Source organism: Haemaphysalis longicornis, unplaced genomic scaffold (assembly GCF_048455015.1).
Source record: "Haemaphysalis longicornis isolate Haplotype H1 unplaced genomic scaffold, Haemaphysalis longicornis Haplotype H1 scaffold_197, whole genome shotgun sequence".
In the NCBI taxonomy this organism is placed as follows: domain Eukaryota; kingdom Metazoa; phylum Arthropoda; class Arachnida; order Ixodida; family Ixodidae; genus Haemaphysalis; species Haemaphysalis longicornis.
The window spans coordinates 344,760-369,925 of record NW_027526292.1 but is presented as its reverse complement, the minus strand read 5'-3'; the positions used below and the strand labels follow the sequence as shown (position 1 = coordinate 369,925).

The following is a 25,166-nucleotide window of genomic DNA, read 5'->3' as shown; positions in this document are numbered from 1 at the left end:
GTCGAATCTAAATTAGAGCATCTCAAAAATGCTTTGGGCAAGTCTATGTATTCGGATACTTATCGAGTTACTCTGGGCACTGAACCTCCCAAATGAGCTAGAAAGGACGAGTTACACACGATCATGCTACCGATGCTCTGAAGAAAGTTGTTCTCTCCTCGTCTGTTGCAAAGTTGTGGGGGACACAGCTTGAAATTATTCAGATGTGCCGGAAGATGGCCAAAATAACAGAATTACTAGAAATAAGCTTTTTAATGAACTACAGCATCAAGGCAGGCGATTTCTAGCGCAGGCACTGCTGCCTCTCACAAGCGGAGTGTAGCAGACGAGAGCAGCGCGAGTCCCTAAGCCGACGTCAGAGCCAGGGGGCGCCACTCAAACATCTCACCGCCAATAGTGGCGCGGGCAACAGCAGGTGAGGATTTGTTGCAGTTGATTTAGTATGTCATTTGATATCGCCAAAAACAAGCATCCACAAATTTTCAAACACACACAAATCCACAAGCATCCACAAGCATCCACAATGAAAATATTACTTACGAATTGATTTTGAGCCTCACATTTGCGTAATGTTTTGTTCTTGTTCAACAATGTTGACAAGTATGAACACTGACACCGTACTCACACGTTTAGAGAGAGAGAGAGAAAAACAAACAAACGGAGAGGCCGAGAGCTTATCCAGGCTTAGAGCCCGGATTGCTGCTCGACACTGGGGAAGGGGTGCCCAGGAAATGAAAGAGAGGGCAGGCAAAAAAGAGGGGAAAGGAGGGTCGCGTACACACTTTAGCCCCTTTGCGGGCACTGTAGTCTTTCGGGTAATCCTGTTTCCTTCATAGAACGCAAAATAACTTTTGTTGCCTTCTGCGAAGTCGGTTCATAGGGGTCGGTGTCGTAGAATAGTCTCTAGTGTGCACGGTTGATTGTCCAATCGGTTGAGCTCGGCGGCCAAAACACGTCTTTCTGATGAATACTAAGTGCAACGACAAAGCACATGTTCGATTGTCTCCTCAACCTCGCAGGCGTCTCACTGGGCCCTACTGGCCATTCCGATGAGGAAGGAGTAGGCTTTTGTGAAAGTAACTCCCAAGAACAGTCTACAAAGTAAAGTAGACGGTGATCGAGACAGCCAACATGGAAGACGGCGCCGTAGTAGAGGGTTCTGGTTATGGAGGCGCGGATGCACAAAGTCCGGTGTATTCCACTGAGTAATGGAGGTCCTGCGCGTGAACTGACGATGCAGCCTAGCGGAATCAGTCCTTGAAACCAGTAGCAAGATTGTCCTTTCACTGTCATGGCCTGTCCGGGCAGCTGCATCAGCCGAAACATTGCCAGTGATTCCTCAGTGACTTGGCAGCCACTGAAATAAATTAGTATGGCCTTTTATCACAGCCTGGTACAGGCACGTACCCAGGATTTTTTTTCGGGGGGGGGGGACCCAACCCAAGGTAACTTTTCTATGCAAATTAAGGGAGAGGGCTAGGGTACCCGCCGTTACTAGTACAAACATGATGAACGCCCAGCGTTTACCTTAAAGGCGCGTAAACCTGCATAAGGAAATGAAATGAAGTGTATCCGCCCTTGTGGTGGAGGCGAAAAGCGAAAACACTCGTATGTTCGAGATTTCTGCGCCCGGTAAAAATCCCTGCGCGAAGGTTGCAAACTTAAAAAAAAGAAGGGCAGTAATTAAAATACTTCCAGCAATAAATACGCCTACTTCACAATAACTATACATTCCCTCTGCTCATGTTAAGGCATATTTCCGGAGCATCCCACACGTTATACGCAATCGAAGTCGGCAGAAACGGAAGTGCATGTATGCACTCGAGAGTTCAGATCTCCGTGGCAAGCCTCTTGCGATTCCCTATTTTTCTCCAAACAAAACCTGTGGCTATACTAGTTATGAAGGAAGGAAATAAAATGCTAGGTAAATCGGAGATGTCATACGCCCAATTCCGTGTGTTATTATGCTAAACACCTTCAGAGTTCAACGTTTAACTGTCTGCCATTTAAAGCATGATAGATTCAGGCCTCGGAAATTCAGTATAGAGACGCACTGGACTGCAGTATATGTAGATGCAGTAAATGTAGTAAATGTATTTCAGCGCTTCCATAGGTAAGCGCTGAAGCGCCAGCGCGTCAGCGCTTACATATGGAAGTTTTGTAAAGGACCTTCTTATTTCCGGGGACGCGCCTTGTCGCTTCCTCGGCGTCGCAGCGTGGCTTGTCCTGCAAGGCGGGAATGATCTCCTCTGTCCTCTCGTTCGGCCCGTTGGTGAAGTAAATTCGTTGCTCTCTGCCGAAACCTCGTATTTTCATCATATGTATCCGGGGTTTTATAACCTCTCTAATACAAAGACACAGTTCGCAGTCCAATTTTAAAGCCGAAATTTCTCTCGGCCAAAGTCTGGTTGGTGTCCGTCGAGATGTCCGGCCCGGGTTCATTTTCACCGATCATCCGCTGCACACCCGTCTCTCTCATGTTGACCATTGGCCACCTTGACTCCGAGCCCTTCCCCGCTCAAGCCAGGTGCTCTCAAGGCCTGTTAATTGGAATGCAGCTCGGGTTCCGTAAACCCGCCAGTAAGGTTTGGTTCGTTGTGTAGGTGGGTGGTGTCGTCGTGGAGGATGGTGAAGGACCCGATGACGAGTCGAGGCAAGTAGATGATGAAGAAAAAGTCTATTTACACTTATTTATAGGAGACGTTGAAGTATGAACATATGATAACACAAGACAATGAAAACTGGATTACAATTAAAAGGTGCCGCAGCGCACAAAAAGGGTATCGCGGCATGATCCCTAGGTGATGGGGGCCCGGGAGCCAAAAAGGGTGCCGAACCGCCGCGCGGTTTGCGAGAAATTCGTGGGGCTCTGCCGCCCAGAAACTGCCACGAGAGCAAGTCTTGATGCGACCGCTCTTGACGGCAGCTCCGTATAAACTCAGCAAAATTGGTCATGCAGTCGGAAGTGAATCTGCCCCCGCACAGCAAGACACGTAACGATTAGGATTTTGACCCCTGCTCCCCCTGTCCGCCGGCCCCCGAAGGTCGGGAGAAAACGAGTCCCACCAAAAGCCGCGTAGAAGGTTGCTGGCAAGGCTATAGTCTGTCCCAAAGGGCTGCCACTCCGCCGACGGCTTGGGGGACAGGGCAAAGCGACGAGAAGGGGGGAAAGTAATCGCCCCGACGGGGTCCACCGGCGCTGGCATCACTACCCCGCTGTTGCGCATAGCAGCCATTAACCACAATGGCTGTCAATCAACAGTGCCGCTGTCACTGCCTTTAGTTGTCCAAAGGAATGCTGCCGGTGTCTCTTGCCGCCGTACAACTGCGATGCGCGCCTTCACTTTGTCACCCTGCCGTCGTCGGGCTTGGTAACGTTCTTGCGCTTCCTTTTGTACTCCCACGGTAGCTTTCCCTTAGCGGGCGTAGTGTTAGAGGCGCCGGGCGATGGGGTCAAGCATCCCCTCGCGCCACTCCACTCGTCGCCATCCGGTTCCAAGCCCTTGTGTCGCATTGGCTTGTTCGGCGGACGCTGCACACGCACGCGAGCCGGATGTTGGAAGGCATTCTGTAGAGAAACCCTACAGCGGGTTTGTAAGGGTTCCAGGCGTCAGCGACGCTGCAAAGTAGAACGCGTGGGAAGCGGCGGTTCCCTGAAGGGCTTTATCGCAGCCAGCTTGTTAGGAGTGAACGGCCTTTGGATCATGCCGACTGCGCGGAGACGAATTGTCTTGAGCCTCAGCTGGGCTGCGACGTTGTTTTGAACAGTGCGTTTCAAAGCACAGTACGAGCGTGGGAAAGCGTGGGTCGGATGCTTCGGGGGCCGCCTGCGCGCGCGTTTAGCCAGAGGGACGGTTGTAAAACCATTTGCTCCGTCGAGCGGCTGGAGACGGGGAGCGTGGAGCTGTCAACTGTAGTTAGACAGTGGCCGATTTATGGCGATAGCTTTCACTTTGTTGCCCGTGCGCGCGCGGAGTGAGAGCTTGCGAGGAGGTTCGTGCGGCGGCCCAAGAAGGATGCGGGGGAATCGCGACGCCTGCGGCGGTCGCCGCCGCATCCCGTGTTCCCTACGCGTTGGTTCTGGCCGCGTGGTACAATTAACGGGGCATCGTCTGCCAAAAGCGGGAAATCTTGGAGGCTCGCCACCTCTTGTTAAGATGGGAGTTATGGGCTTCAGCTGGCTTGAGTGGCTCTGCGGTCTCCGACGAGAAGCGTGGGAACGGGCGACGCAGGCCGCGTGCGTAAAAGCTTGCCCCGGGCGCATGCACGTGTTTCATGGGGTTTCTGAGTGGTTGTGCTTGTTTGGTTTACTTTTGATCTCTTCCTTGTTTTTCTGGTGGGAGAGAGTGACGAGCGTTTGAGGGTTGCGGGGGCCGTTGCCCACCGTGGTTTAGGCCCGGATTTGCTATTCCATCCTATCAGGTGCCCAGGAGATGCCGATTGGCCTGTGTACCGGGGGTGGGGCCTAAGTAACCCATTAAAACCACAAGATACGAGGTCTCGACGTCGAATCCTCAGGGTTTAATGTGCTATGCACGGCCGGCGTATTGCCGGGCTAGCCAGGTCAGGCTAGGGAGGACCTCACACTTGGGTAGTCTTAGGTCAGGGTCCGTCGCTGACGGGGGTGCCGCGTGCACAAAGTTGTAGCTGACCTAGGAACCCATTTTATTGCTTACTTTGTTAACTCTATCTTCAGTTTGTCAATATTCTGTATATATCTTCTGTGTAAATATACAGTTGTGAAGGCCCTCCATCAACCATCGTCCTCGTGCCATCAAGTGCCGCCACCATCAGGCATCAACGCAGATCATCATCATCATCAACAACAACGAGCCTCATCATTTACTGGGTTTCTCTGCGGCAAGCAGACTTCTTACCAACAAACACAAAAGCAGCATTTCCACAAAAGCTAGTGTAAAACACGCTGTGAGTTCGGCTCAGGGAAGGAAACGGTTGAGCCACAAACACCAGGCATGGGCGACAGTATCCGCAGACACCACGGCGGGCTAGGACGGAGGTATTAAATGCAGAGCATTTCAGTAACTCCCGATGTCACCCGCGTTGGCGTCCGTAGTCCGCGTCCGCATCGCTCCCCCTACACTATATAAAAAAATAATACTTGCCGGCGCCAGGTTTCGATCCTGCGACTCTGCGGGCGGAAGCAAGGTGCACGGTGCTCTACCAACTGAGCCACAAAGCCGACACAGAACGGAAGGTTACGAACGTGCCTTATATCCTTGACTCATTAAACCGTCGGCCAGAGGTGCGCCCTCTCCCCCGCGTCCTCCTCGCCTTCTCTCCGCTCGCAACGCCCTCTCTCGCCGCGTTCGGTTCGGGCGCACAACAGGTGGGGACGTGCGCAACACCCTCTCTCGCCGCGTTAGGTTCGCGCGCAAGAACAGGTGGGGCGCTCGCATCGCGCTCTCTCGCCGCGGTCGGTTCGCGCTTAAACCACATATGTCGTTCGCGCGCGCTGTGGTCGCTAACATCTGTGGCGTGATCGTGACGTCAGCATCACGCGTTCGCGTGGTGGCGATTTCGGCGCTATAACACTCTCGCGAGGGGCATTGGATTGGATTCGATTGGATTGGCTTGAATTGGCTTGGATTTGGATTGGATTGGATTAAAGTGGATTGTGTTGGATTGTGTTGCGTCATAGCCGCGCCACGTTGCGTCATAGCCGCTCCACGTTGCGTCATAGCCGCGGCAGGGGGTTCACGGCACGTTTCACCATCGACTTCATCGACAATGTCTACGCTGGAAGACAACAATTACAACAACAACAACCAATACGTAATCCATACGACTTGCAGGCGCGCCCCCCCGCAGAAATGTTCTGCATTTGATCGTGCCCCTCGCGAGGGGGATGTTTTTGTTGAATTTTTAAAGACAAAATTGTTTTTCCCCACCAAAGCATATACGACCCGAGCCGCTGAAACCGCCACCCTGGCGAAACAAGCTATAAGTTACTGCTGTCCGAGAGGACCCAAGCACCGATTGCAGACGGACAGGGTAAAGGGGGTGCAGCGAATTGCAAATGGCAGGACGGCAGCAGTGCACAAAGCCAGTGTACAGCGATACTGGATTCCTTGTAAACGGAGCAAACAAACCTCGCCTGCACTTTTTAAAGTCCAACGTTGTCCACGAAATGAGCCGTTTTTTCGAAATGAACCTAATCCACAAACCAAAACTAAGTCAGATAAAACTGCACTGCCAAGAAAATCCCGGCAACTTTCCCCTAAAAAAATGTGGCAGATAAATATTTGAGGCAATTCCTTGCAAGCGTGTACGCAGATATTACTCCGTCTTGAAAATGAGCCAAACCCTGCTGTGGTACGGATCAAAATGAGCCAAATTCGATTCCAAATGAGCCAAAGTCGATTTCAGTAAAGTTTTACAAGAATTCCGCACCAACTTGTCTGTTTCAACTGAGTACGAGCCAAATCTGAAGTTATCCTAATATTGCTCAGATTATCCGCATAATTCTTAATTACTTGTCGCTATAGATTTCCCCTAGCTGACATGTGAAACATGTCATTTAATAGTTTTGGCAGCATTACACTTAGGTCCGGTTCCCAACTTTCGTTTTTTCCCCTCAAATTCTATTTAGGTGGATTTGGCACATTTCGTAAAAAAACGCCTCAAATAGCTATCAAGCCCAGGATTTGTATGGCGCCACTTTAGAATGTGTGCAAGGGGAGAGGAGAGGTGGCGCGAGGAAGGAGGGGTATGGCGCAAAAAATTTCAAGGGGGGGGGGGGCGGTCCCCCCCTCTGGGTACGTCCCTGGCCTGGTAACATAATTGTCGAATTTCTGTCACCAGTTGGAGCAAAGAACCGTAGCGCAGGGCTGCTCGGGAGCTTTGCAGGGCGCCTTTGGAGTACGTAAAAAATATACCATTTTTTGGCCAGAATCTTTCATAATGTATTGAAGAGCTGTACGGATGGCTGCAAATTCAGTAGCCGTCGAGCTCGTGACATGGGCTACACGGAATCGAATTTTGGTTGATTCTGATGGTATAACCACCGCACTTGCCGAGCTCGAGGCCGTCACAGAACCATCTGTGTATACATGCTTCCTGTTATTGTGTTGTTCGTACAGTAACTGCATGGAAAACTGTCTGAGAGCCAGTCGGGGTAAGTCGGCCTTCTTTCCAATGCCAGGAACATGCAGACGAATCTCGGGGGTTGCCAGGCACCACAATGGGGAGAACGGTGTGACCGCAGGCGTGTAACTTAATGGCACTTCAGCCCTGTGCGCTGCGACAATGGCGGCAAATGAAGAGTGTGGACGACTTCGAGGAAGCTGCGCAAGTTGGTGACATGGTAGTCCGTGAGAAGCCTGATGTGAAGGGGTAGTGTCTTAGTGGTCACATAAGATGCTATGGGATGGTCTCGGGCAATTTATATTGTTCCCGCTGTTGACGCACATCGCGCCAAACAAAGACAGGTGTGGAGAGCCTGCGCTTGGATACTCTGGACGCCCGAAGGTTAGTGGAGCATGTACCGGATATAGCTGGCACGCTGCACGCGCAAAAAGTTTACGAAAAGTGCCTGATACAGCTGCAGCATTTCTCTGACCGATGTGACCCACGTCTTTCCATCGAGAAATCTGAAAATGTGGGCGCTGGCGGTGGGTTTCTTCTTCAAGAAAAACACATGCGCGCTCCATGACATGTCCCTAGCGATGACCACGCCAAGAAATTTGTGATTTCTGGAGTAAGGTATCGACTTTCCATTGATGGTGATGGGATATCCGGACATGTGTTTGCGGGCAAATGCAACCACCGCTCACTTGTCACTGGAAATGCTCAGTCTTTGTACTCGAAGGTATATTCTCGTCACATTGGCCGCTTTTTCAAGTCGTGCTCGCAGCTGAGTTCGATTGACACCCGAAGCCCACAGACAGATGTCATCGGCGTAAATGTATACACAGATAGTCTTCGGTAAAGATTGTACGAGTCCGATTATAGCGAGGTTGAAAAGGGTTGGGCTTAGCCCCCCACCTTGAGGAAAACCGCATAGAATGGTGTGATGCGATGTTGGGCCGTCTTCTGTCATTACAAAGAATGAACTTCCGGACAAGAAGGGCGTCTAGCACAGCTTCGTGAAACACATTAACATAGGCCCCCTTGACGTCAAGAAAGAGGGCTGCTGAGAGACGTTTGCGGCTTTTTTCCTGCTGTGCAAGCGCGACTATATCTGCAACACAGTCAATAGATGAACGCCCTCCTCGAAAACCAGCTGTAGCCTCCGAATTTGCATTGTGGTATTTGAGGTACCACTGAATCTGCGTGAGGATCATCCTTTTCATGACCTTACCAAGGCAGCCTGCCAGGGCAATAGAACGGTACGACGCCAGGTCATGGGGAGATTTGCCCTGGAGCTCGACAAACTCTTCAGGATCTATTTAATCAGACAAGGACAGATGGTGTCGTACCCCCCCTTCCGTCCCCCCCCCCCCCCCAGTGGAAAACAAGCCGTCTTGTTCCATTGCTAAGACGTTTAGGTTTGGCTGTGGGTATGTAAGACTATTGCGCAGATTCAGTTTCACTTTGGCCGGACGGCTGAATCGAGTCATAGACGGACAGACAGACAGACAGAAGAAAATTTCTGCGCTTAAGTAGCCCAACAGAGACTATCGTCTTTAAAAGCTATCACCGTCACCGCAGCTACATGCGCCACTTCACGGCCGACGACAACTCCAAGTTACCGCCGCCAGACGTGCCGCGCTGTGCCGTGAGGGTGGTATCCCCAGCCATTTGGTTGCTCGCAATGTGCGCGTCAGCTTTTCGTGCGCAGGAAATTCTCCATGCGGTTCACACTTTACACCGCTTTTAACTGAGGTCGGCATCTCGCACGTCGCGCCGGTAGTGTGCCTGTCGCAGCGGCTCGTACAGTGGCAGACCTGCTGGGCGCTGTGACCCACTTCGCGGCTGTAACCCAGATAATCCCAACAGCATCATCAAAACGGCACGTAGCACTAAACACTGCCGGCTGGGACGTGAGAGAACAGACGGGAGTTTTCAAGCCGTGCATTATGTTTCCTACTGTGGTTGTAGCTCTCCTTCTGTATTGAAGAGGTGGAGTATTTCACCGCGCCAAGGACTTTTCTAGTGATTGTCGAAGCATGGCTTTTCCAGTTGGAGTAGTAGATTTTGTAATTTGGGTGGTTACTATTTGCTTCCTGCTCTACAGGTGAGTCGACTTGGATGTTTTTGCGTTTAGTGCGGCCAACACGTCGCAGAACTCATTTTACTTTTATAAATGAAGAGACCAGTGCAAGGCTGCCATTTGAAAAGACGTTTGTGCAGGCGGTCATTATTGTTGACACTTGTGTCTGTCATCGGTAGTCCTCTTTAGTGGAAATGATGGGAGGTTCACTGGAGGATCTCTAAGAATGGGTAGCCATTTTATCTTCCTCGCTCGTCAACTTGAGGCTCGGTCCAATGGCCGCGCATAGCGCCTGCTTTACGATCCGGCGGCAAAACGTTTCTTGCATGCCTTTCGCGTACCACGACTACGAGTCTCTGTCCTCTAACCATCTTACTGGTTAAAATTGCTTACTTTAGCAGTGCCACTGGCTGCCTGTTGCTCCTTTTTTTCCCGCCATGATTTCGTCCCGGTCAGTCTGTTTGCATTCTTTTTAGATCCAAGTCGGGGGTGCACTCGCTTCTTGCTTGATTTTACAATACCGTGAAATCGTAACGGGACGCGTCTGGCATAGAGTTCCACACAATAATAACTAGACAGGAATCTGACGCTGGGATCGTCCGTCGCGATGGGCGTGATGGGTATTTATGGATTCGGATTGGCACTCGATCGCTTGCGGAAGTTGTTATGGATTGAATCGTGCAGCCAGTTTTGTTTTTCATTTTGGTCTTGCATGAAGGCATTTGCCTATGTTGGAAGAAGCGTTCTAAATACGTTTCTCCTTAAACTGAATGCCGCACTCGCACTGACGCCGCCCTTAGTGCAAATGTTTTTAACGGCAGTCAATAAATCGGGTGGGTTATGAATTCATTACCAGCACAGCGAGCAGGAAAACGCAAATGACGGCACTGTATGTTGCGAAGTTGCCTGCAAATTAAGGGTCGCAGCGCAGCTCATTCGGAAGAGCAATGTATTTTCGAAGCCGACGACGGTTGCGAACTGGTTTGAACAGCCGCACTTTTTGTGCGAACGCCGGTTCCCACAGCGTAGCAGTACCGGTGGCTGATTGAAACAAAGCTTGATGAATGTCACTAATTCTAGCTAGAATAACTTGTCCAAAGAACTCGGTTTCTTTTTTTGGGAGCACAAAACTTTCCTTGGTATTAGAAACTACAAGCGGCGAAACTTCTACAAGTTTTAAAAGAAGTCCGCGTCCTGCCGTAGTTCGCAGCAAATTGAAAAGCCACTCCGCTAACCTCTTCGACTCCGCGTCTGCTTTGTATTGAAACGCGCTGTTTTATTTTCTACAAAAACAGTTTTTAGTCACAAGCTTTCTTGTTCGTCACGTAATTTGTAAACGGCGAAACGGGCAATAAGAGTTTTGTCAAAAACACAATTTGCGCAGCCATGGGCCCGTTTCGATCCTATGCAATCCGGTTCCAGATCTACCCATCTTTCCCATCGAAGCGTAAGCGTTGCCTCGGTGTTCCCGTTGACACTAGCGCCAGTTTCCCCTCTAGTTATAATTTTATGAAACTCTATGGCGTCAGGCCGCAAACGCAAGGTTACGGCAGGCATTGCCGCCGTCAGCTCAGTTCTCGGCTTGATGTTACCTCTCTCCGCAAGTATGCTCTGTTTAGGCTTGTGTGTAGGTGTAGGTTTTTCCGTGTTGTGTAGGTGTGGGCATGTGTAGGTTTTGGCGTGTGTAGGTATCGGGCGTGTTGGTATTTCATGCTGTACTTCCCTTGCTCAAAATGACTGACACTTAGGAGGGGCGAAGTAACATGAAGCGGTTTGCGCAAGTGAAGTACAGCTGTGTTGTGTGTTCTTCTGCGGTTCTGCCTATGGTTCACACGCCGTGGATATATACCGATGTGCCCCCTCTACTGCTCACGCGAGAAAAGGCCGAATACCATCTACCGGAAAAAAAGGCAAGAAAGCTCAATACCGAAGGGGCCTCAAAAACGGAGGTTGAACGTTGTAGTCGGGGATAGCAACGTAACCTTCGTAGACGATCGGGTTCGTACACAGACAAGAAGCAAAGCAGAGACCTTCGATGATCTTGCCGCACTTAATCCCCCTGTGACAGCAATTTCCACATAGTAGGTTTCGCCGGTAGATAAGCCATGAGTGAGTTCCAGGGTTAAGCAGTAAAGCGCAAACAACGCAGACTGTGCCATTTGAAAAACAGAACTGCTGAGAAATTGGCGCAAGCAATTTAACGATCTTTTTAATGAAAACGCTATAAATCGCATACGGCGTCGACGTGACCGAGCGGTGGTCACAGTAATGGTGGATGGCGCAAATAGGGTAGCAGAAAAGAAACAGAAATTGGATGAAGTTTGGTCTGGACTTTGCACCTGGGGCCTACGAACTGCGATTCGAGCACGCATCTTCTATACCACTGCCCACCTTTATTTAACTGCTTGAAGACAAACAAAGAGCGCCTTCTAGTCGTAGCAGCGAAGCAGTCGGACAGCTCCACGCAGTGCCTGCAAGCATCCGTACGATGCGCACGAAAGAGTGCAATTTATCTTGCAGGCACCGGACATGACGGGTCCATGCGCGATGCCGTCGATTCTCACAGTTGCGAAAATCTTTTTGCGCAGTTTTCTTCCCCGACAAGTTTTCATGTCACTGAGGTGCGTTGGTGAGGTTTGCAGCAGTACAATAAGCCTCTCCAAGATGCAAGTTTTCCATAAACTCTGTCGGGCGATTTAAAAAAAAAAAAAAAAAAAACAAGTGGGGGTGCTACAGGATATAGAAGCTTGTGGGACATCTGGTCTAGTTAGCTTTAAACTGTTTTTGAGGGGAATGCCAGACGCATAGAGATTTATGACGAAAGGTTTTATTTTGCCTAGTGGGAGTGGGTAGGGCAGAGGAAAAAACCTGCGTGCGCAGTTCGACCGGTTCCTGGCCCTTACAGTGCAAGGCGGCAGCAGGGGCAAGGGACAATACAGACGTAATTGCTAAAGCGCATTCGAACACATTCATCACAAGCATAGATATGAAAACCGTAATTACTGTGGATGACCGAACAAAAAATCCACAAACAGCAGAGCGCAAATAGGCTTTTTCGCTGAAGAACAAAAATAATATAAAAGAAAACAATAAAAGAGCACAAATTAGACACGGTGGATTGGTATACAGCCCAGATACATCAGCGAACACAGTGGGGTTTAAATTCGAAATATTAAATGCGTATCAGGGCAGTAAACTGTGTACAGACGCCAAACAACTCAAGCACATGTGACAATTCAGTGATGCGTAGAAAATGCAGGAAGCCTTAAGAAAGTAAATAGAAATGGCAGCAGCTTTCCAATCAATAAAACAGCGTACACAAGGGCTGCCCCATCAGTAAAGCTTGATGCCTAAAGTTGCGGGATAAAGTTGCGAGATAAAGTTGCGGGAATATATTCCAGTTTTGTTGTCTGTTATAAAGCCAAGGGTCAAAACAAAAATGCATAGTGGCTTGTATGTTTTGGTGGAAGTCAAAACGGGAACACAATAAATAGATGTCACGGCTGCTTCAGACTCATGTGCACCCACTAATAACACATTCCCGTCAGGTGGACTGACAAAAAAAAGTAATTTCGGCTGGTCTCTCCCACTGTCAATAAACTGTCAACAATGCCCACGTTCCGGGCTTTTTTTTCTTCTAACGCAAGCACCACTTAAAGTAAGCTCTTTTTTCTGGGAGTCTTAGTGAAGCTTAGCCGAGCTGTTGGGTGCCAGTGCACACATTTTTTATTCTGTTGCAACGAACATGCTTTTGTCTTTCCATTTTTCACACCTTAACCAAGAGTTTTTAAGCCGATTCATTTTGGAAGGGCTGAAGAAAAGAGTGGTATGGAAGAAATGAATGCTAGAAGGAATGAGGTTAGCGCTTGTTTTCACTGTCTGGGCACATTAGCCACAGCATCTTCGCCTAATTCTTAAGCAGTTAGAGCAGCCACGAAGCATCCAGTTTGTTCAGCCTTTTACAGAAAAGCTTTTTTGCGAAATATCGTTCTGTAGTCTGTAATTAGCGCTTCTGTCCTTCAATGGCGAGCATTTATTTGTTTATGCAAAAGTATCATTCGTTTTAGCACGAATGTGTGTTATGCCGGGGTGCACTAACATCTGACTGACGTCATATCAGCCACGGAAATGACATCGCGAGAAAAACTCCCTTTGACGCCGGCTGTGCCGGGAATCAAGCCACGAACTCTTTCGCCATAACGGGAGTTACGAAACGCGCTCCCGACTGCGCTATGAACAGACGCAGAAACAAGACGACAAACGCGCCTTATATCCATCCCTACAGATGGTTCTACCGTCTATGAGAGCCGAAGAGAAGTAGTGCATCATGACGCTAATGAGCGCCGACAGTTGGCGCCTCGATGCCAGCGCCTACGTGTACGGCGGACGCGCAGCGTAACCTGCGGAGAAGCCTGTAATGCAACGGCCTCGGAGTAAGATCGACGCCGAATTGAGAATATCGCGCTCCTGGCACAGTCCGATGCGCCTTTTGCTGCAGCGGACCGTCTATTCACCAAAATGATTCGCTGACAACCTCTTTGGTTTCGTTCGCACGGACGGTTTGCGAGCACCTGTGGTTTCAGTCGGATTCACGCAATGCTCCGGCGCGTGCAATCCAGTGTCTAACATTGATGCGTATAACGGTGCCATACCGACGAAATATAAATAGCGATGTGCAAGTTCATATCGATGCACAATAAGCATTCAACTGCTCCTGTGAAGGCCCATTTCACTTTCGTGGTTTACCGGTTCCTATGGAAGGGGGACAAATTACATTTTTTTACTTTTCGTCTTGCTGCTTAGGTATGCCTCAAGAAACAGGAACTACTGGAAGGATCAAAACCTTGTTCACGAGGAATTCTCACTAATACTTGGCCAAGCGAAGCGTTTATTGACTAAGGTAAGAAGTTAAGTAAGCGGAGCAGCGTTAGTTTGCTCGATTCGCTGAGCCAGAATAATTAATGCTAGCGCGCAAAAAATATCATGCTTAATTGAAGTCATTACAAAGTCCTACATCTGGCTTTATTTTTCGAAATATGATGCATACATGCTTTAATCCTCTCTCGGATATTGAGTGGCCTAACCTGCTTTGATGCTGGAAACATAACAAGGGTGTTGAACGTGCAAAAAAAAGCGAATAAGATCGTCAAGAATCAAACATTTCCCGCTTTTCGCCTAACCAAAAACAGCTCTCTGCTGGCATAAAATACCTGAAAAATATTTGTCGGCCAAAAATTCTAAAATCACTTCAGGTCAAGGGAGCGAACGATTTTTCAGGCTCTGTGAACGCTGTTAGCAGCATGCCAAACCGGGCTTATGTAGAAGTGAGAAGCTACTATCCCCAAGGTGGTGGGTTATGTAGCCATTAGTATGCACTCAGGTAGCTTACAACGTGTCGTCGTTTAAGACGATGACTCAATTATGTATTTAAATAAATGTTCACACTCCCTCGCCCGATAGCCAGCAATTAGGTAACCTGAAAAACTTTATGTACTTGTGTTTGTAAAAGATAGCTTATCTTGTTTTGTCCTTTCCTAATTTAGCCGCCATGCTTGTGTGATCAAGAAAGGTATCAAAAATTTGGACGCGTCTTTGGGTGAGTCTGTGCTTATTTTTTTTCATTGTACAGCGGTGGCAAAACGTTTATACAGAAAATAAATTAGCTCCAATCCACGCTGTGAAGGTGGTTTTAAAGCCAAGCTTTAAACGACACCCACAACGATTGCGCATGCAACGTGTCTTGAATTCAGACACGTGGCTCTACAAAAATTGGCCGCGTATCTGCTCCTTTCATTGCAAATGCCGTCAAAAGACGATAGTCTTTATCGGCTTTCGCGAAGTAAATGCCTCCCTTCGCTTTCCAGCTGACCTCTCATGTTGTTCCTCTTGCGTCGCACTCCTCCCAAGGTAAAGACGCCAAAGGTTTGCTTACATCATTTTAAATTTCCCACGTTCCACTGCACCAAACCGGGCGTCTCGATGCGAACGCTGCCGTACCGCGAAGACGCGCGTTGATCGAGGCGCCCTACTTCAGCGTTTATAGAACCGCGTTTCCCTACTACACGTGCGTTGCAAGCAGAACGTGGAACCTATCTAGTGGAACCTTGCGCAACAGTTTCCGGTTGATTTCTTAAAGTGGCGCCAGAAGCGCGGGCGACAGCAGGCGACGGCGGAGTGAATTCTTTTTCTGCAGTGGATGAAGTATTTAATTTCGCAAAAGTCAAGCATGTTTGATTTTTTTATAAAGGAACACTGCAAATATCACTTCTGTATTGATATGTTGTCTCATATTTGCGCAATGTCTTGTTCTTCTTCAACAATGTTGACAAGTATGAACATTACACCGGGCATAGAAGGGTAGATTTAGCAGTGACTATATAAGACTATTGCGCAGGCATTGTTTTGCTTTGGCCGGGTGGCTGAATCGAGTCACAGACAGACAGACGGACAGACAGACATACAGACAGACCAAAATTTCTGTGTTTAAGTAGGCCAAGAAAGACTATCGTCTTTAAAAGTGAAACCAGAGATTCTGCCTGCCGTGACCTAAAAATCGCGTGGATAGCGTCCCGAACGCAGCAGCAGCGTCGGCCACGGCCGGGCTACAGCGGCAGACGCCGACGCTGTGGCCCAGCCACAACGTTACTAGATATGTTCAGTTGTAAAATTCTGGCCGTGAGTCGAAAGAAAGAAAACGGAAAGGAGCGTCTTTCATAGGGTGAGACAGTGGAACCTAGCCATCTTGATGTGCTAACTTGGGGCTCTACCACCGCGCGACACAAGCGCAGACACCGAAACAATTCGTCATGTGAGCTTAGTGATCTTTATTTATACTGATATAAACTAGTTAGTTTAGTAAGTTTTAGAATTGCGAGAAAGCTGAGGGCACTTTTATAATCGCTCTTTATCAGAACCAGTTGCTACTTTCGCCTTCTGTAATACCTCTTAAAGCACAGCCGAATAGGTATTCACGAATTTAGAAAATGTAGTCCAATTCGTGGCAAGCAGTGCGCAAAAGGTAGCGTTTCTCTAGCGGCCAGGTGTCTGTATGTGTTTTGCACATTTTGTTTTCCCGCTCTGAAAACCAGTCCTTAGCCTATCTTTGTCGTACGACAACTTAATTCCGTCGTGTGCGGGTTACCCAGGAGGTGCTGTCGAACAATTTATTCAAGCCATGCGAAGGAAGCGCGCAATGGACACCGAAGCTGCGCTTGAACACGCTAAAACAACCGTCGCTAAAGCATACAACAAAGTCGGGTCGCTCCGATGCGCCCTCCAGCGTCAGCGCGCGGGGAACGCTGGGTAAACTCGCCGCGCCATATGCAGTGTGCTCCGTGAGTGGAAACCTCCCTTCCCTCTGCAACCGCGTGGTGAGTTTCTTGTCCTGCACGCCATGAAAGAACCGTTGGCTGGTAGAGGTAGAAAGGTTTGCTTTAAAAAAGGGAGGAGGAGGGGAGAGAAAGAGTTAGGAGCGGTGGGTGGTCATCCCATTCCGCTATGCCACGCGCCGTCGCGGCCCCATTCACCCGAGAGGTCAGGGCTTCCTGGTCCTGGAGCTGGCCACTGAACAACGCCCCCTCCCATCGCTCTATAAAAGGGGGACTGACTGACTGACTGAAAAACATTTATTTACAGAAGTTTGTACAGGGAGGGTGGGAGCGGTGGGCTCCCACCCTCCCAGGTGGGCTCCCTAGGTGGGGTGGGCTCCCCCTTACGGGTGCCCACTAGGTGGGCTCCCCCTTACGGGTGCCCAATGGCGTCGGCCGCGGCCCGGGCCCGCCCGACCAGGGCCCGTTGGGCCGTCAGGTCAGAGCAGCCCAGCAGGGCTGCCTCCCAGTCCTCTCGGGAAGGGTTGGGTAGAGGGGGTAGGTTTGGGGTTTTTTGGCACGCCCACACCATGTGGAAAATGTCAGAGGAATCTTCCTCACAGTGCGGGCATTTCCCCGTGCAAGCGGGGTCGAAGTGTTTTAAGATTGCCGGGCACAAGAGAGTTTTCGTATAAAGGCGAAGGAGGATGCGCCCCTCCGCCTTCGTGAGACCCGTACAGGGCTTGGGATAGACGGAATGGCCGGATTGATAAAACTGTGTGACCTCCTTAAAGGTGCAAGCGGGAGTAGGTTCTAGGTCCGGATCGGTGGGAGATGAGGATGAAGCCCTGAGAGTGAGCGCGCGGGCAGCGGCGTCAGCCACCTCGTTACCCTCAAGGCCCATGTGAGCCGGAGCCCATATGATCGTTCGATTCGCGGGGACACCCAGGTAGTCACTATTTTGCAGAATTTTGTAAGCAAAGTACGGAATGCACCCCTGTTTGATATTGCGGCAGGCACCCCTTGAGTCGGTGATAATGACCCGCTAGTCCTGATCTGCGGCGGCTAGCGCGATGGCAATCTCCTCCGCGTGTGTAATATTGTGTGCGCGGAACGTGAGTCCGTTCACTGCCGTGTTTTGGTGGACGACCACGGCCGTGTACCAACCCCCGTGGTGCGGGCCGGAGGCGTCTACGTAAAAGACTCCTTTTTTTCGACCATAGTGGCGAGCCAATGCTTTTGCCCGCGCGACGCGTCGGCCACTGTGGTCATCTCGCGTCATGTTGGCTGGAAGAGGACGCACATGCAAGGCGTATCGCCAGACGTCGGGAATTTGCACGCGCTTTTCGGTATGTATTGGGTGATGGATGTGTAGTCGGGCAAGAAGGCGGCAACCCGACGGCGTTTTAGAGAGTCTTGTGTATTGATTTGTCAAGTGCGCCTCACGCAGCTCCTTAAATGTGTTCACCATTCCCAGGCCTAGAAGGCGCTGGTTGGAGGTGTGAAGCGGAAGGTCGAGAGCGCGCTTCTAGATTTTACGGAGAATGACCTCGAGTACATTCTCGTCAAACCTGCGTAAGTGGAGGTATGGAGCCGAGTACAGGACTCGGCTGGTTACGAATGCATGCGCCAGCCGCAAGGCATCTTTGCATCGTAACCCCCCGTGCTTATTGGAAACCCGGCGAATCATCCGGCCCACCTGGTCCCCCACTTTACGCAATTTGGATAATGTTGTGTCTGCTCTGCGATGCTTATGAATGAAGAGCCCCAGCACTCTGATCTCATCGCGTTCGGGTATGAGTCCGCTGTGAAGGGACATGTTGATTTTGGTGGTGCACTTTGGTGAGGGGCGTATGTGCACGAATTCCGATTTGGACGGGGAGCACTGAAGGCCACAACGACGGGCGTAGTCGTCCACGACGTCCGCCGCTTGCTGCAGGTTGGCCTCCATGTCTCCTGATGAACCGTGTGACGCCCAGATGGTGATGTCGTCGGCATACAGCGCATGCCGGATGCCTTCGACTTTCGCCAGCTGAGCAGGGAGCCTTATCATTGCCAGATTGAATAGGAGGGGCGAGAGGACTGCTCCCTGCGGGGTCCCTCACGTGCCTAATTGGTACGGGCCGTGTTCCATATCCTGAATTCGAATATATGATTGTCGGTCAGTGAGGAATTGCTTAATGTAGTTAAAGGCATTTTGGCCACAGTCCACTTGTGAGAGATGTGTTAGAATAATTTCGTGAGTCACGTTATCAAAGGCCCCCTTCAAGTCCAAAGCGAGCACAACGTTGTCACTGAAAGGGTACTCGACGGGATTGAGGATCTCACGATCGAGCTGGAGTAAGACATCCTGCGCGGACCGGTGTGGTTGGAACCCGAACATGGTGTCTGCAAATACATTTTTGTTCTCCAAAAACTCGGACATCCTGTCGCGCACCATCGTCTCCATTAATTTTCCCACACAAGAAGTAAGAGAGATGGCGCGGAGGTTGTCCGTGTTAATGGCTTTGCCCGCTTTGGGTATGAAGGTGACCAGGGCGGTCTTCCAATCAATCGGGAGGGGTGTTTCCCCTAGCCAAATAGAGTTGAAGTAAGCAAGGAGCATAGTGTATGCAGAGTCGGGAAGATTGGCAAGTAGTTTCACTGTGATGTGATCCCGTCCTGGTGCCGTTCCTCGCCTCATTTTTGCTAGGGCCGCCTTTAGGTCGTAAAGCTGGAACGGTTGATCCAGCTCCGCGTTCTCGCTACCTGCATACGAGTACGCGGAGCCTCGGGGGTCCTGTTGTGTGCTTAGGTATTGGTCTCGCAGTTTGCATGCCAATTTTGTCGTGTCCCCATCGAAGCTGTTAATCGCTCGTTGGAGATGCTTTTGTGTCTCTGTTCGAGTTTGGCTCGGATCGATCAAGGCGCGGAAGAGGCGCCAGGTACTCCTACTGGACATTTGTCGCGCGGCCGTGTTGCATCGGTCCACTCAGTTAGAGTCGGCGAGCTGGGCCGCGTACTCCGCCGCCCGCTGGGTGAGCTCGGCGATGCGAATTTTCAGTTTTCGGTTGTGTTTTTGTCGGCGCCACCGGTGGACGAGGCTGTGCCGAGCAGCCCAAATGTGGAGGAGGTAGTTATCCACCTCCGGAGTCGCATCCGAGAGTTTAATGTGGGTTTCTGTGGAGCGAAGGGGCGAAACCAATTGCTGGGACCAAGCGTGGTACCCTTGCTCCTTAATGAGGGTGGAGTTAGTGCATGATTGTCTAAATTTAGTCCAATCGGGTAATTTTGCCTCTGCGAAAGCTCTTGCCAAGGGACGGGTGCGAATGGTGGTGTTGAGTATGCAGTGGTCGCTGCCGAGGGTCTCCACGGTGTTGACCCAATCTGCATATTGGATGTTTTTTGTGAGCGTAAGGTCCGGACATGTGTCCCGGGTCACGGAATTACCCACGCGAGTTGGGTACGCAGGGTCGGTGTGAAGAGTTAGGCCCAGCGTGGACAAAAGTTCCGCCAACTTACGTCCACGCCGCTCTTCACGCACATATCCCCAAAGTGCGCTGGGGGCGTTAAAATCGCCCACAATCACCAGGGGGTCCTTGCCCGCAGCCTTTAAGGCACGGCTAAAAAGGTCTGCGAATGTAACGTTGGCTAGTCTCGGCGAGCAGTAGATGTTTAGCACGTGTAGTGGCGGGTCCTGTTTGCGCACCGGAAGGAGTGTTACCATCACGTACGAGAATTTTGGCTTAAGGTCAAGGTCAACTAAGTTGGCCGTGTAATTTTTATGCACGCAGATGCAGGATAAGGGGTCTTGCTGAAACGTAGTATAGTTTCTGAGCGTGGCACCACTGCCTGGCTCTTGAAGGGCTACCACAGCAGGAAGGTTTTCAAACGTCGTGAGGAAAAGTGAAAAGTCGGCCCGCTTTGTGCGGGACTTAAAGCCCCGACAGTTCCACTGGGTGATTTGAATGGGGGTGGCCGAATTGGATCGCGCGTATTTCCGAATTTTAGGGCTGCCCGCCATGGTCGGTGAGGTTAACGAGTGATTGTGGTAGCGGCGCTCCCGAGCCATCACTAGCGGGGTGAAGATTGTCCTCCATTCCCACTAGGGAGCAGCTGTCATCATCATCAAGATCAATCTGTCGTCGAGAAGTTTTGGGGTACCGGCCGGACACGTCCTTAATTAGGCCGGCTCGTTTGTTGGAACGCGCGACTTTTTGTGCTATGAGCGTGGGGATGGCCTCTGTCATTTTCCCGATCGCGGCTTCTACGAGAGTTGAGATTTGATTTTGGAGACTATTTATCACACGGTCCATACGGGCTTCAAGGGCGCTCATACGAGCCTCAAGAGCGGCTAGCGCGCCCTTCGCCGCTGCGCCAGTGTCACTCTCTATTGCCTCTACTGCGGGGGGTGGAGGAGGGCAGACTGATTGGGTCTGTTTTGCCTCGGCTGCTGCTAATCTTTTTTGCAACGTTTCAATTTGTGCCTGCAGGTTGCTCAAAATATTTTGCTCGGTTCTGCACACCGAAGAGGGGAGATTAGGGGGGGACTAGGAGGCAGCCCTGCCCGTACCGCTTACCTGCTTTCCGTTTTTGACGGCGTTGGCCCAGGCCTGGCCCCCACCACTGCAGAACTGCACTGTCGGCTGCTTGCCGACTGCTCCGGTAGAGGGAGCTTGCTTGTTCGTCTTGACATTGTCCCGGCGCGGTGGCTCACCGGGTTCATCGCGCGTCTGAGGCTGGCGACGTTTCTTGGCCGCCATTCTGAATTTTCTGCCGTTTGGGGCGGCCGCATTGGAGATACGGTACTTGGCCGTACACGCTCGTGAGTTGGTGGCGTGCGCTCCGCCACACACAGAGCACACTGGTACACAGTCATGAGGGGCCCGCACTCCCTCTTCCACAAGCTGCACCTGCTGTCCACACAGGCCACACGTATCCGGTCTTGGGTTGGGACAAGCGTCCATCCGATGGCCGACGACACCGCACTTGCCGCAGGCCGGAATCGTTCGGTAGTAGGGTTGGACGGGGATCAACATTGAGTCGTAGTGAACAAAGCGCGGCTTCTTCTGGCCAGCGAAGGTCACGCGCGCCTTTTCGATGTTCCAAATTTACGCACCTCGACGATGGTGGCTGATCTCCAACGCACGCTCTCGCGAAGCGTCTCCGTCGTATCTGTGTTGCAGACCACGATGACTCCGTGACAAACATTGCCTCCATCTTGTCGTAGGTACCCGCGTAGCAGGACCTGCCTGCGCTCGATGTTCACCGCGAAGTCCCCGATAACCTTGTCCGCCGTGTCGGGGTCCGGGGTATGAATGACGATCAGATTTTGCTCTCTCGAGGAAAGAACTGTCAAAGACTCAGCTCGCTCGGGCCCGAGGTACATCTTGAACGCGGTTCCGTACCAGTTCTCGGAGAAAGCTTCATGCAGCGAGATGCACTCACGTGGCTTGACGACTATTACATAGTCGTCCGGATTCGGTTTTGGGAAGGGCCGAGGCTTCCATTTGGTGATGAGCTTGCCTTTGCGTCCAGCGGCACGGGAGGCGGGAGGCTGCGTTTTGTCTGCCGGCGTGCCGGACGCTGGAGTGGCGTCCGACGCTGCCTTCTTGACGTTGGCTTGCGAGCGGCGTGCTACCGCGTCGTTGAGAGCTTGGCTCCGAAATCTCAGTGTAAAACCAGAATTTGGCGTCTCGGAAATCGGAACCGTGTCCCACGCCATGGCATGCGGGTCGTATCCACGCTGGTTGATCGTAGAGGTTGCCATGTTGCCTCGGGAGGCCTGTGCCACGCAACCGGCGTCAGCGTCACCGTTTGGCTTAACGGCGTCGCCAACGTGGTCGGACGATAGTCGGCCGTAAAGTTGTTAAAAATCGGCCCACCTGGATGATGCTGGTATCCAGGTGTTCCCTGTGAGCTGACGAAACGATCGATGTCGGTCTTGACGGCGTACAGTGAAGCCGTGGGTCTGGCACCGCTCTATTAAGGGGGGAAAGTGGGATCGTGGCCTCCGCGATTTGCTGCCGGCGGCGCGCCGTTCGGTAGCCGATCGCGGAGGCCACGGTGTGATGGCCATTTCAGATGTTCAGTGGGTACATCCAGACAAGGTGCGCGGTCGTGTTGGGAGTGTCGTAGCGGCAGCAGTTGAGCGCATATAAGGTGGGGGAGATGCGGTGGAGGGCCGCGTGGTTGTCGTAGGCGTGACTTTGAAATCTTCGCCAGATGCGGGCGTCGGGAAGAGAGAGGGGAGGGTGGGCAGGAGGATAGGTGCGTCGGGAGGCCCTGAAGTGGAACGGGATGTTGGTGTCGGTTGGGGAAAGGGGGGTCACAGCAGCTGGACCGCGGTCGAGGTTGGGGCGGCCGGCCTCGTCTAGGAGCGGCCGTGTCAGGAGACGGCGGTTCCTGGCATGAGCCACTTCGTTCCCAAGGAGGGAGGTGTGGCTGGGTGTCCACACGATGCGGGTAAACGGAAGAGGGGGCTTTAGGATAGAATTTGGAGCGCCAGGGTGGAAACACGGCCTTGCGCGTAGCGTCGTCGGCAGGCGGTTTGGGAGTCCGTGAGCACAGTGATAGTTGTAGTCGTAGGGTGAGGGATGGCGAGGACCATAGCGGCTTCTTCTGCCGTGTTCGTTGATGATGTTTGGAGGCTGGAAGTAACGATCATAAAATTTTATGTGCTAAATAAAAGTCGTGTGGTCGTTCTTCCTTCGGATGAATTACGAATAAACCGACGGTTGTAGAGTAACGGTATGAGAGAAAAAGAGCAGAATTCAAATAATGTAGTTCAGCGCACCCAAGCTGTACCTGGGTTATGAGGCGCGCCGTAGTCGAGGGCTCCGGAATATTTTGACAACTAGGGAACCTTTACGTGCGACGAATTCGCGACACGTGACGGTTTTCAAACTCTGATCGCAATTAGGATAGACAGGCCGGGCAAACAGACGGATAGACGGACGGGTTGGTGGGTGGAAAGACGCATGGATTGCCGGACGGACGAACGGACAGGGAGCTAATTAAAATGAAGGGAGGGAGCTTATTAAAATGGAGGGAGCGCTATCCCCTACACTGCATAAAGGAGGAAGGAAGCAAGGAAGGAAGGATAAGGCAGTACATAAAAGGCAGGGAGGTTAACCAGAAAAGAGTCCTGTTGGCCACCCTACACATGGGAAGTAAGAAAGCAGGGATAAATAGAAAGAAAGCGTATATAAAAAATAAGGAGTAGAGCTTGGGGAGCGAAAAGAAAGGGTGAAGGAAGAAAAAGATGCCAGTGCACAACACAGTAAATACAGCTATTGTCTGCAATCACTGGCTGAGAAAATATGGATGGTAGCGAGCTTTCAGTGATGTTTTTGAACAACGACGGTACCATAGGAATAGGGGGAAATGAGTTCTGTATTTCAGAATGCTACGCAAGCGACGGCTAACGCCACCGAAAACGACCAAGGCCGTTGTGTTGTTTCTGAAAGCATCGCCAACGGACAGTTTGGGCATTGTAACAGATATACGCAGTACTAGCCAGTCCACCCATAGATGAAAGGGCACATATGGCAGACCAATGAGCCAACAGCAGCAATTCGTACCCGCCACGCTGGGCACACACTCAAGTAGAAGCATCACCGCTGCTTTTTTTAGTCTGTAAAGGGAGCAGTGCTCTGAGTGCGGGGTTGAGAGAGTTGAGGGTCAACCCACCACCGTGTGGTATAAGCTGCTCTGCGTACTCTCTAGACCTAATCCACAACGCGGCATGCCAAAGGACACGGCATGTTTTTAGTCTAGTGGCGACGGTAAAAAGAACAAAAAAGAGCGGAATAAGGAGGAACGCGGGCACCATAAAAGTTAAGGCGACGTACCGTAAAGGGACGAGAACAAATCTAAAGGTTTATTGTGAGCACCAAAGAATAGAGCATTCTCATGACGTTTACCACGTGTGTAAGCGGATCAAAAAACCCTAGATTCAGCGATACAAGAATTCTCACTATATTTTTAACTCCTTTGAGATTTTTTGAAATAGCGTGATACATTCCATCGTTTACCTTGAATGATAAATAACGCGGCTGATGTTTCCGCAAAATCTATCAGTCATTCTTCTCTGTGAAGGTGGATGATGAAATTGAGCAAAGGTGCAAACTCATTTATTGTCTGGACTGGTGATTATCGCGACAAAAGGTACGAAAAGTTACACATGAATGAGTATGGACGACCACTACCGTTCCGAGTAGCCGGACCAAACTAGACACGAGTGGAGTTTTGACGTGCCCGCCCCACGGTGACGTGTCAGCCACAACTAGAGAAGGGAGAGCGTTTCCGACACCGTTCGGAGCTCTCACACCATAATGTCACATGACAGCCTTTGGTGACGTTACTGGGTGGCGCCAAGCTTGACGCATTAAAAGAGCTGCTCTCGGGTTGGCTTTCTTGCATGACATTAACGTTGCGCAAAGAAACCTGGTAGGGTTGCGAAAATAGAAAACAAAACTATTTTTTGCACGCATTCAAACGATACTGAAATAAACTCACGCACGATTTCGACTTGTTATGGTAGTTCATTTAGTATTTTGGAACATCACTTATTTTGCAACACAACACAAACATAAAAAACGGAGCAATGCCCTCGATAGCCTAGGTTAATTTTCGTAATTACTGTCTGTAGCTTTCATAACATAATTAGTCATTCCTAGTAGCAGGGACCTCGTGCTTTAACTGAG

At 50.8% G+C, this 25,166-nt stretch overlaps 1 protein-coding gene and 1 pseudogene across 2 annotated transcripts in view; one reads left to right on the top strand and one right to left on the bottom strand.

Annotated features, from left to right (window-relative positions):
* The first annotated feature begins 9,111 nt into the window (after nt 1-9,111).
* Nucleotides 9,112-25,166, top strand: part of LOC144166901 (cytochrome P450 3A27-like) — a 43,070-nt gene continuing 27,015 nt past the window's right edge. For both annotated transcript variants that reach the window (XM_077696352.1, XM_077696351.1), the window contains exons 1-3: nt 9,112-9,196; nt 13,976-14,072; nt 14,716-14,768. In XM_077696352.1, the coding sequence (XP_077552478.1) occupies nt 9,129-9,196; nt 13,976-14,072; nt 14,716-14,768 (218 nt within the window). In that variant the 5' untranslated portion in view covers nt 9,112-9,128. The remainder of the gene's footprint in view (nt 9,197-13,975; nt 14,073-14,715; nt 14,769-25,166) is intronic.
* LOC144166897 (uncharacterized) lies at nt 20,466-22,228 on the bottom strand (annotated as a pseudogene).